The sequence below is a fragment of the Artibeus jamaicensis genome, unplaced genomic scaffold (assembly GCF_021234435.1).
Source record: "Artibeus jamaicensis isolate MK-2021 breed Jamaican fruit bat unplaced genomic scaffold, CSHL_Jam_final contig_851, whole genome shotgun sequence".
NCBI lineage: Eukaryota > Metazoa > Chordata > Mammalia > Chiroptera > Phyllostomidae > Artibeus > Artibeus jamaicensis.
Window position 1 is genome coordinate 748,198 of NW_026521986.1, and position 12,359 is coordinate 760,556.

Here is a 12,359-nt window from a genome sequence, read left to right on the forward strand (position 1 = left end):
CCTAAAAGGAAGCAATGATGAAATTTAACCTAGATATATGTACCAATCAGATATATACCTACTACTTGTGAATTATTACTGGGAACAGCTGACACATAAAAGTTTGCAAAAGGTATTCTTTCCCGTAAATTAGAGTAAGTGGCATCCGATCATAATGTCACTTCAGTTCACTTGATTCTGCTATTCTTTCTTCTGTGAAAGAGAAATGAGTAGAGTTCCAGCTGATCCTCTGGAAAAGGTGCCAGGGTGTATGTGACATTTCAGCTACTGTGTATCGAAGCGGAAGGAAAGTTTGAGAGCTCCCAGGAGGTGGGAGTAATGAGTGTCTGGTTCTGGCTTTTAGATGATCCTGTTTTATTTTAGAAGATATCTTCAGGAATAGCTATTTGCCATATATAAAATTTAGCTGAGGGAGAATGACAATTGAGTCCAGTCTCTAGTTAAGAATATACTCTTGCTGGTGTAGCTCATTGGATTGAGTGCCAACCTGCAAAGCAAAGGGTCGATGGTTCAATTCCCAGTCAGGGTACATGCCTGGGTTGCGGATCAGGTCCCCAGTGAGGGGGTGCCTGAGAGGCAACCACATATTGATGTTTCTCTCTCTCTTTCTCCTTCCCTTCCCATCTAACAATAAATAAATAAAAACTAAAAAAAAAAGACTTTAAAAAAAAAGAATATAAAGGGAAATGAATTAATAGTGGAGATGAGTATTTTTCGCCGCCTCCTGTGAAGAACCTCTCCCTCCTTCCCTTTAACCAACGCAACCAAAGATGGCTCAACACTTGCCAGTTGGCTGCAGCCCTGGGGCAGCCAGAGGCCTTTACCAGTACGATGTGAGTCGGCTGGGACATAAGGTAGCTCTGCTCTGCAGGGCCATTCCCCTCTTTCTGGGGTTTGTAACTAGATGGTTACCTTCCATTGGTTTCCATTTGGGCATCTCAGGCTTTTTTTTTTACAACTGAAATGATATATTTGTCACAGGATATTGATCCTAAGTGATACACTGGAGTCTAGAGGGAACCACAGAATGCCGAGGCAAAGCACAGCATCTTATGTCCTGGTAAGTTACATGGGCCTTGATATTAGAAAGCCTGGGTTCAAACCCTGGGGCAGCCACTTGGAGCTTTGTGATCCTGGAATGTTAAATTGCTCAGAGCATCTGGTTTCCTGATCTGTGAAATGAAGAAAATAATAATGGTTCTTATTTCATAGGGAAATGGAGATGATTGTGCATGTATTTAGTAACCGTGAGTTGCTTGTGTTATCAGTAGTCGTGGAAAATATGGGGACTTTTATTTTGCAAACTAGAAAAATAAGAACCTGTTAGTCTAGTGTGAAGATCTGAACATTACGTTAGTCTCTGAGATAGGAATTTGGCAAGGAAATCAAACCATGGACACAAAGGCATCTTGGCAGTGTGCTGCAACCCAGACAGCAAAACCTTCAGCTCAGTGCCTGTCTTACACTCTGCCTGCGATCAGCTGTCTGACAGGAAGGGCTGCATTTCTTCCTGAAGAGCCCTGAGGATCCTGGGATAAGACCTTGCTCCACCTGGATCGAGTTACTAATGTTCCTTACCAGGCTGTCTTCCTCTAGGTCAGGCACTTCTCACCTATGTATGGAAATGAAATCTTTTCTTTTACAATCTAATCTGCCCTTCAGGGTTGGCACTTCTTTAATAAAGTAAATGGACTGGCAGCAATTTTTTTTTAGATTTATTTATTTATTTATTTTTAGAGGGGAAGGGAGGGGGGAAAAGAGAAGAAAACTTCAGTGTGTTCTTGCCCCTCGCATGCCCCCTACTGGGGACCCTGCCCCCAACTCAGCCATATGCCCTGACTGGGAATCAAACTGGAGACCCTTTGGTTCACAGGCCAGCACCATTGAGCCACACCAGCCAGGGTGGCTGGCAGTATTTTTTTTTTTAAATTCAATTCCCCATTTGTGAGGATGGGTTGCATATATTTTAAAACATTTTTATTTTGAAATACTTTTAAATTTATAGAAAATTTGAAAAAAATAGTACAAAGAACCCTTATCTATCTCTCATCAACATTTCCCAATATTTAGTGTACAGACCCATTCAAGACTCCAGAATTGGTATAAATATTATCTTTAACTGAAGATATTTGAGAATCAACATGTGGAAAGAAGTCTTCTTGGAGCTTCCCTTATCTAACTGAAGCCAGTAATTTTGGGGAACTAAGCCACAAATAAATTTATTCCGTGGGCAGATTTATGCCCACAAGGAAGAACATGAGTAAGACCGCCTCTGAATTCCTTCTCCTGGGGCAGTGTTATGGCCCTGGAGGGCACAGAAAGCCATTTGTATCTGTGTAGACAAGCATTATCCTTTGTCAGCTGTTTTATCCTTGGATTGTTATCTTAAAAACCTATTCCTAAGGAAACCTACTTATTCTTCCCAGAAAGACCTTCTCTCTCCCATCTTTTTCCCCTTCTAAATTAGGAAGATAAGCTTTTAATTGAATCATTTATAGAGCCAACTACTCCTTTAGTAGGCTCCTGTTAATTCGTCTTTTGACAATGGTCACTTTCTAATGTCATTAGTACCTCTGTATTTTTATCTGGCTTTCGGTTAAAAGGGAGAGCTTTATCTTTCCCTTCATGTACTTATGTGTTCACTCATTTATTTGTGTAAAAATGGACTCATGGACTTTCGTTTTGTTCAATGTGTTGTTATCTGTTACTGTGATTGTTCATTAGCCCCCTCAAGCAGGCTTCTCTGTCCTTTCGATGTGTCCCCATCATTCCTTGAAGCACTTGCTCACTTTCTGGTTCAACATGATGTTCCAGGTTCCAAGATTGTAATTTAGAAACCGTGATCTCGATGCTCATTGATATTGGGGTGTCACTACTTTTCATTCTTCTCAGCAGACTAGGAAATAGGTACGTACACACATACCCACTCATATATATGTGCACACATCCTTATCTGTCTGTCTGCCTATCTATTGATCATCTACATTAAAACACCATGAACTCACATTTCTACCTTCAATTCCAATCCAACACCACAAGGTTTATCCTTTCCTCTTCTACCTATTTGCTGTGCCATTCTCCAGCCCTGAGAAACTTGGCTCCCTTAGCCTCAATATGTTTACTTAGTTTGTCATTCCTCCTGTGTGTAACCAATGTTCTGACCCTACAGGCTGCTTCTTTGGCCCCAGCCCCACTGACCATGCTACACCAGTCAAGTTCTTGACCTTAACTAAGGGAACTGGAAGAAGAGATGCTATATTTTTTCTTTAATGAAGCCTAAAGTAGAAGTTCTGCTACTCAGTGCAATGTGTTATTCCCACCTAAATACAATTCTAAATTCAAAACAGACAAGTAAAAAGCCGAAGTGAGGGTTTGCAGTCAATTGTTACAATTAGTGATGAATTTAGCAAGTAATCATCTACTGTGCTTCTTTCCATTGTCAGAGACTGATGTAACACCCTGTCGAAGCCATTAATGTCAATCATTTTGTTGCATGATGAACAGATCTGCTCATTTCAGTGCAACCAATGTGCTTGATTGGTGTAGGTAAAATTCCAAAAATTAGGTTTTGCCACAAGCTTAAACTTCTCAGATTGCACTCATTTTCAAGCATTGAAATTCAGCATTTCCACATACTTAAACGTTGTTCTAGCTTCTAGTATTATTTGTTACTTAGTGGTTTGACCAACAGCTCTGGATTCGCTTAATCAGCACTCAAACTTTAGTGGGCACCCAAACTCCTGTTGTGCTGGTTAACAAGGCTGACACCTGGGCCCATACGAAGAGGTTTGGATTCAGTAGCCCTGGGGAATGTCTGCATTTTAATGAGATCCCCAGCAGACTCAGGAGTAGGTAACTCAGGGACCACACCTTAAGAAACAATGGATTTTCATGTTTTTACACAAGACCAGGGGGGTTCTAGTTAAGAAGCTGTAGTCCATTATTCCCGGTCATATGCAAGGTTGAACTGATTGTTAGATCCAGCAAAGCTTTCATAATCAACAAGCAAATAAATCAATGTGTTGAATCTGTCTGCCAACACCTGCCATCAAAGGGCAAATGTGTCAGTGATTTGTCAACATTGACGTGTCCAAGGCTGTGCTAGTGTGTCTGAAAGGGGTAGCATCCAAGCCAGAAACCTGGCCAACAAGGTAGAACTACAGCAACCCCCACCAAGATGCTGACATGATGGGCCGAGTCTTCAGGCCTTTCGGTTTGGCTGGTGGGTGTTTTTATTAAGTCTGAGAAGTGACTGGAGACAGACTGAGCTCATGTGCTTGCAATCCCGGGTAAAAGTCTGTTTTCTCTCTTCAGTTTTCCTTGGGGGACAAAGACAGATGATGGAAAAAAATAAGCAGAAAGCAAGAAAGCTATCCATCAGCACTTATTTATGTTGAGTGCTTTCACAGAGTGTTGCATTCAATGTCCGTACGTCACCTAGTGGACAGGTGACTCTGTTATCACAGTTGCACGGATGGGGAAAGGGAGACTCGAGGAGTGTGTTACTTTGCACATGATCACGCATCTAGTTAGTGCCATGAAGACTTTTAACCATTGACCTTTGTCTTTAAATCCAGTGCTTTGTGCAATAAATACTATGTTGACTAACCTTATATTCTGACTTTGTTTTCTATACTAGACCTGTTCTTTGAATTTTAAAGCAGAATATAGAAACAAAGGTCAGTGATTAATGTGAATGCCATTTTTCAGACAATTAACATCTCTATGCTTAATGTATTCTGGAAAAAAATTTGAGCTATTAGCTGGGTTTATTTCCCCTGAGGGTAGGCATCTTTCCTGGGTAGGTGGTCTTTTAGAACGAGAATGTACATGGTGACCAGAGTAGAGTGGTTTCCCTGTGTTCTGAGTGTAGGATCTTGCTGCTGTCTAGTTGCTGGTTTCTTTGATCCTTCACATGAGATACATGCTTTGTTAAATGATTTTACTGCTCTTTTATAGTCTATCAAAGGTAACTTCGGACATAACCCGGGGGTTTCCCTTTACTGCTGCCAGGTCTTAGTTATGCAAATTTTAAAGCAAAGGCGCTCTTCTGAAATGGAAATATTTCACAGAGGTTCTTTCCTTTACATTTAAAAAAGAAATAAAAAGGACCATCTGTACAATAAAAAGGACCATTTTGCCCTGGCTGTTGTGGCTCAGCGGATTGAGCACAGGCTGAGAACCAAAGGGCTACTGGTTCGACTCCCAATCAGCACACCACATTGATATTTCTGTTTCTCTCTTTTTCCCTCCTTTCCCCTCTCTAAAAATACATTTAAAAAATATTTTTTTTAAAAAGGACCATGTGGGCGATTTCACAAGAAGAAAGGACCGGCTCCCGAAGTATTACTGTAGGGCTCATCACTTCCAGATCTGAGCTGCTACTTTTGTTGCCCCCACTTCCCCCCAGGTTCTTTCCCTCAAGATTTCAGCCCAGGCGCCTATTACAGGAGTCAAGGGGCTATTGGTCCACAGACCTCAGTGGCAGTACTCGAGCTCATTGACCCAGAAACTCGCACTGACCAATTCCCTCAGCTTGTACGAGTCAGAATCAGAATTCAAACCAGATCTCCTGACTTTAGTCTATTCCTCTGTCCTTAGAGCCTGGGCAGAGGGCTTGAAGGTGTGTGAGTATAATGGGTAGGAGTGTCGAGAGGCTAGAGAGTAGCCCCAGTTCTCCCCTAATAGTTCTCTCTCCCAGGCTTGAACTAAAATACTTAGATGAGTTATTTGGGACCAGCTCCTAGTCCCTTTTCCTGAAACCCTACAACTCAATTTATCTAGTTGTAAACTGGGTAATAGCAGCTACCAAAACTCAGTGCCTTAGGCAGGTACCTGTCGGTTTGCAACCAAGGTAGATTCCCTGGTGAACCCCGAAACTGTTTCCTGTACATGGAGGTCAAGACTGATGAAAGAGGCCGATGACTCCAGATTGATAGGTGGCAGGTTTAATAAGGGAACTTACAAGGAGGCTTGTCTTGGGTGACCGCAAGATGAGTAGATCTGTGCATCCACCAGCCAGAATCTCAAAAGTTTAAATAGAGTTAAACGTAACTGGGTTCAGTCACATATTCAGTTTGGACGGTCTCGGCAACTCTGTACTTTCCAAGTCTGTCTTTGAACTGGCTTCCGCTGTGGGAATGGTGTGCAGGACGAACCTTCCAAGGACAGGAAACAGTGTGAAGAGCCTCTGATTGCCTGGGTCCAGCTTCTGGGCCAACTGGCGGTCACACCTCCTTGAGGACTTCCTCTAACAATAGTGCAGAAATAACACTAAGAGCACAATATGAAACATCCATATCCGTCCCCACACCTAATAATCACCAAGTCCAGTGAATTTTTGTTTCTAAATATCTCTCCATCCAATTCTGTCTGTCTCCATTGTTACCATTCTGGTGTAAGCCATCATTATCTTTGGTGGGGCCACTGAAAGACTCCTAGTCTCCCTTCTTTGCATACCCCAGTGTCCCCTTCAATTCATGTTTCGCTCCGCATCCTAAGGTTGCGGCCTTCTTGCGTGACGGTCCTAGAACGACCCTCCTCACACCCTTCTGCCTAATGCCCACATACTCACCCTTCAGATCTCAGCTCCAGCAAGGTTCACTTCCTTAGGGAGATTGGCTTTGCCCCCCAAGTTTTCATGTTACTTGCTCTTAAAGAAATTTCTTCTTTCACTTCATAGCATTTATCTCCACTGATAATTAAACACTCGGTCTGTGTGACTATTAAGTTAATGGGTGTCTCCTGTACTAAACCATAAAATCCATGAGAAGGGGATACATCTGTGTTAGTCTCTTTCCCTTCCCTTCTCTACTTCTCTTCCTGTTACCGAACAAGAGGTCCGAGGGAGGGGCAATACAATATTCAGCCCACCTAGGGATGCCAAAACTGCTACACAACAGGGGCCCCTCCCAAGGACAAAATACTAAAATCTACTGGGCTCTTCTGTCCGCCGCCAATTGGAAAGACATCTCTCAATGCCAGAGATTTGTGAAAAGGAAACAAAATGTTTATTTAATGCTATTCAGGCCTAACACCACCACTAAAATAGCAAAGTCCTTTAGGGTATACTCCTACACCCACACAGCTCTCCCTTCTCCCACTGTCCCAACTCCGGGTACCATAAATCAGGAAAAGAGCACACGTTTGTGTTTCAGGCCGCTGGCACCGTCAGCTGTGTCACCGTGCAGGCAGGATCTCTCTCTAGTTAATCCAAAGTACTATGGTACCCTCTCACGGTCCACTGGCAAGAGTTCTTTGTACCAAGTTCCAGTCAAAGTCTCTCCTGCTTTCCAGGCCACGCGGCCAAAGGGGGCACCCCAAAGCCTCGTGGGCCTCTTCTACCAAAGCTGCAGGGATTCGCACTCCACCAAAAGCATATGGCTTTCTTCTTCACTTGGCTGCAGGGATATCCACTCTGGCAAAGCTACGTGGTTTTCCCTTTCACCTGGGCAGTTATCCCCTCACGTCCTGGAGCCAGTCTTTTCCAAGCTCTCACACAGGCGCTCTCACTCCGGGGCGTAGCCCCTCGTTACATACTGAGTCCCAGCTACTCTCTTCTCCCTGGCTCAAAACTTAGCCACAACTATTTAACATATCTATGAAACCAGTTAAAGGTTATAGATATGTTAAATAAACATTCCAGAGGTTAGCTGCAAAACTATTGCTATGCAAAACATCTCTCAATGGCCCTGGCTCTATTTGTGTCTTCCCCCTGGGGCGGGGGCGGGGGGCGCGGTGAGGACATCTTATATGTCTCTCCAATATTCCTATACACTTTGAATTCTGGACACCATTCCAAATCTTTTTGCCCCCCCCTTTGGCTGCACCCTGTATCATTCCTGCCTCACTTTTTTCCATAGGAAGAACCCTTTGTTCCTTTCACTGGACAAAGGGTGTGAACTATCCCGCACTGAAAAGGAAAGATGGAAGCTGTTCCGTTGGAGGGCAGGCTTCCAAAGACCAGAGATGTCCCACTGAAGTCTAAGTTGAAGCACCTCTGCTGGGGCCCCCTACAACCTTTTATGTGTACAGTTAGTTTTTCTCACTTTCAGGGATTCTCTTTCTTCATTTGTCTATAGTTTTATTTATTAAAAATGTTAACAGAAAATTTTAGAATTACATAGAAGAAAATGATATCATGAGCTTTTAATCACTGTAACCCAGCTTTAACAATTAATAACATTTGGCTAACCTTATTTCATCCTTTTCCTTCCACTTCTGTTAGTGGTGGTGGCAAAGTAATTTAAAGCAAATTTGACATTATGTCATTTTACCGATAGATAGTTCAGAAACTAACATACAAGGATTTTTAAAGACATAACCTTACCCCAAGGCCATTATCATCCCTAATAATATTTCTGTCATGTAATTTTTAAAGAAGGTTTTATTTATTTATTTCTTAGAGAGGGGAAGGGAGGGAGAAAGAAAGAGAAAAACAACGTGTGCTTGCCTCTCACATGGCTCCACTGGGAACCTGGCCCGCAACCCAGGTATGTGCCCTGACTGGCAATTGAACTGGTGACCCTTTGGTTTGCAGGCCGGTGCTCAACCACTGAGCCACACCAGCCAGGGCTGTCATGTAATTTTAATAATACCCAATTCCCCCATGCTCAAATCCTCCCCATGGTCTAAAAATTGTCCTACAATTGGTTTGTTTAGGTTATAATTGAACAAGATTCACATACTGCATTATTTCCTAAGTCTCTTTTTATCCATAACTATTTCTTCTTCTCCCACCTTTTAAAATTCCAGTTATCTGTTGGGGAAACTGGGTCATTTATTGCATACACTTTCCTATCTTCTGTATTTGGCTGATTGCCTCCTTGTCCAACTTGTTTCTGTATCTCTTCCCTGTATTTCCTGTAAACTGGTCGCTAGATCTCCAGGCTTGATTAGGTTCAAGTAAACCTTCTTTGGCAAGAACACGTCCTAGGTAGTGCTTTGTACTTCTTATTGCACCTCATCGGGAGGCCTCTGATGTCCCATTTTCAGTGATGAGCTAGATCAGCTGATTTGGCTGTTGAGTGACAGTTCTCCACGGGGCTCTGCCTTCCTTATGTTTCGCAAGAAGAGCTTTTGAGTGCTTTGTCTGCGCTACCTTCTCAAGGTTGTTTGTGTACGGAAGCAGTCTTAGAAGAAAGAGATAGTGTCTCTCACTGGAGTAAAGGACAGATAAGCTCACTAGACAGTATAAAATATCAGAATCCTCTAAGCTTGGGGGTTACTTCTTCTAAGCAGCCCACTATGTGTGCAGGGTCATCCGACCCTCTTTGTTCGAATTGAGGCTCAGGGAACCAGTGTAAACATGATAATACCCTGGCCACTGCTATTGCTGTAGCAATCAACTGTCTTTGGTCTCTGTATTAGTCCAGATTCTCCAGAGAAACACACACACACACACACACACACACACACACACACACACACACACACACACAGCTTTACTGTAAGGAATTGGTGATTAGGGAAGCTGGGAAGGCCAAGATCACAGCAGTCAGCAAGCTGGAGACTTGGAAGAACCAATGAATTATGTTCCAGTCCAAGTCCAAAGGCCTAAGGAGCAAGAGAGCTGAATAGGGTAAGTTTCAGTCTGAGTCCAAGTCTGAAAGCCCAATGTCCCAGCTCAAACCCAGTCAGGAGAGAAGGAATTGTTTGTTATTCAGCTTTTTATTCTTTTCAGGACTTTGCTAGATTGGATGAGGCCCACCCGCATTAGGGAGGGCAGTCAGTTTTCCTCATCTTACTGATTCAAATGTTAATGTCATCCAGAAACACCCTCACAGACACGCCCAGAATACTGTCTGACCAAATATCTGGGCACCCTGTGGCCCAGTCAAGTTGACACATAAAATCCACCATCATAATCTCTGACCCAGTATCTGTATCATCTATCAGCTTCCATGAAACTGTGGCAGGTTAATTTGTTAGTTTACAAGTAGAATAAAATCTCGGACCCTTCACAGCTCGTGATATATTCTTAAAAAACACAATGAAAATATTGGTCAGTGGGCTCCGGTGGTGCCAGCCTACTCTCTTCATTACAAAACTTCCATTAGCTTTTCCCTTAAAGATTTTAGCATCAATGGATGTTTATTGCTTAGAGCCATTATTCTTATTAGAAGTTACAAAGTGGTGTCACTCTAATGCTACCATTCTGTTTGCATTCATTAGTAGGACTCTTTCTACAAATAATTTTCTCTTATCAATATTTGATTATGCTAAAATCTAATTTATACAGGAAAGACAGGATTAATTTCTAGTTCTTTCCCATTAGTTATTTAAGAATTTTAAGAAAAATGAGTTGGTGTGGTAGAAATTTCCCAAGTAATCAGTATACTCATCTTTTGAGTGTTATTATGAACCAATAAGTTTTTACATATTTCATATTTCAATTCAGTAAAGTTGTTTGTTTTTTTTTATGCTCAAATTGTCCCATCTTTGATTAGTTGGAACCCCTTCAGATGGCTACTGTAAACTTGAAAGATGATCACAATAGTATTTGATACTCTTATTGCTTTCCTGAATAACAAAGCGGCCCACAATTACCTTGTTGTACGTTTATACTGTTTACTGGAATCAGTCATTTCTCCAAGAAGTCCTGATTCCTTACAGCTCACTTATATCTGTGCCAAGCAAGGTGTGTTAAGTCAACCCTGCAGTGGATTGACCAACCACTGTAGAATTAGATGACTACAAGGGATTTCAGAAATCCTCTGGGCCAGCTTCGCTTCGCCCTTAGACAAATGGACAGAATGTTATTTGTCAATATTTACAGGGAAGATCCTAGCCTGCAGAGTAGAGGAAAGAGTTGCAGGGTTGACTAACACATTCTGCAGGGGAAATAGGGATAAGGAAAAGACTAAAAATGTGAATGGGGAAGGGAGAACGAGTAGTGGAACAGGCCCTGCCCTCAGAATTTGGTGGATGATGCATCTCGGCCTGAGACGCTCACGGCCTGGTCTGCAAGGGATCACCACATAATAACTGGGGATGGCTTGGTGTGTCTGTCTTTAGGAGATCCCAGCCTATTAGTAATTAGATAGTATTCTAAAGACTTGGTATTCTCTTTATAGCCTATTTTTAGGGCTGCCTCTGAAATACTAAGCCAGGAAAGAAGCCAGAAGCTAGATAACAGAAACTTTGCAAAGAATCGTGGAAAAAAACCTGAAGCCAGCTCAGAACAAGAGAGAAGGTCAGGGCCAGATCTGCTGACCTGTTTTCCAGGAAAGGGTCGTAAGGAAGGGCTGGCAGTGACTCACACCCCAGGGAGGAAAGCCGGGGTGTCAGAAAAAATGCCTTCACTGTCCCCGGTGCCTTGTGATTACTAAAAATGAAACAAAACAAAACAAAAGAAATTTCCTAAAACTAAGCAGTACCTGTAATGAGAATGGTCAGCACAGGGCCTTCAAATAAACGGGAACACTGAATACTGTTTGATCTTTGTGTGGGATCTTTGAGTCTTGCATCCTCTTCACTATAGAATTTTTAAAATAAAACATTTTTAAATCCTTTACATTCTGTTGGAAAATAGTTGCCTGCATTACGCATGTGTTGCTGACATTGAATTATGGTTGTTAGCAGTGTTCTGAGAGCAAGGCACTTCAGCAAAAGGTCAGCAGGTGGCAAGCTTCTACAACCTCAGGCTGAGGAAGGCCTGTAATGGACAGACCTCATTCAAAGGCATGGGATCTCTTGCAGTATCTCCATCGGCTGAAAGGATCAGCCAAATTCTGAGGGCAGGGCCTGTTCCACTACTCGTTCTCTGCTCCGGCCCGCGGAGCAATCAACTGGGGCTCGACCACCTACCTAGAACAAATGAGTTGGGGGGACAAGAGGTACGAAGAATGGCAGCAAAAGATTCTGATCAAGCTGCAAACTTTATTTTTCCGAACTGGGTATATATATATAAAAAAAAAAAAAGGGGGGGAGGGAGAGGAAGGAGATTAGGTTGCTTGCTATTGGCTAGCTTGAGACAAAGAAGGGCCCGCTTATTGATTACTTGGGTGCAGCTGGTACTCGTGGACACCTCATGTGCCTGTACATTGGCTTTGCGCGCACCATGTGCCTGTAGCCCATTGGCTTTGTGGAGCGCACAGGTTCCTGTAATCAATGCAATGTTTTTAGCTAGAAGCCAGGTGTAAGGTTCCCAACAGTTCTCCCTTCCCCATTCACATTTTTAGTCTTTTCCTTATCCTTATTTCCCCTGCAGAATGTGTTAGTTGACCTTGCAACTCTTTACTCTGCAGGCTAGGATCTTCCCTGTAAATATTGACAAATAACATTCTGTCCATTTGTCTAAGGGCGAAGCGAAGCTGGCCCAGAGGATTTCTGAAATCCCTTGTAGTCATCTAATTCTA

The 12,359-nt window shown here is 42.7% G+C and overlaps 1 protein-coding gene across 1 annotated transcript in view; it reads right to left on the reverse strand.

Moving 5' to 3' along the window:
* Positions 1-6,008: 6,008 nt before the first annotated feature.
* CCDC198 (coiled-coil domain containing 198) overlaps positions 6,009-12,359 on the reverse strand; it is a 35,565-nt gene continuing 29,214 nt past the window's right edge. The window contains exon 7 of the mRNA XM_053673378.1: positions 6,009-6,250. Coding sequence (XP_053529353.1) covers positions 6,065-6,250 — 186 coding nt within the window. The 3' untranslated portion in view covers positions 6,009-6,064. The remainder of the gene's footprint in view (positions 6,251-12,359) is intronic.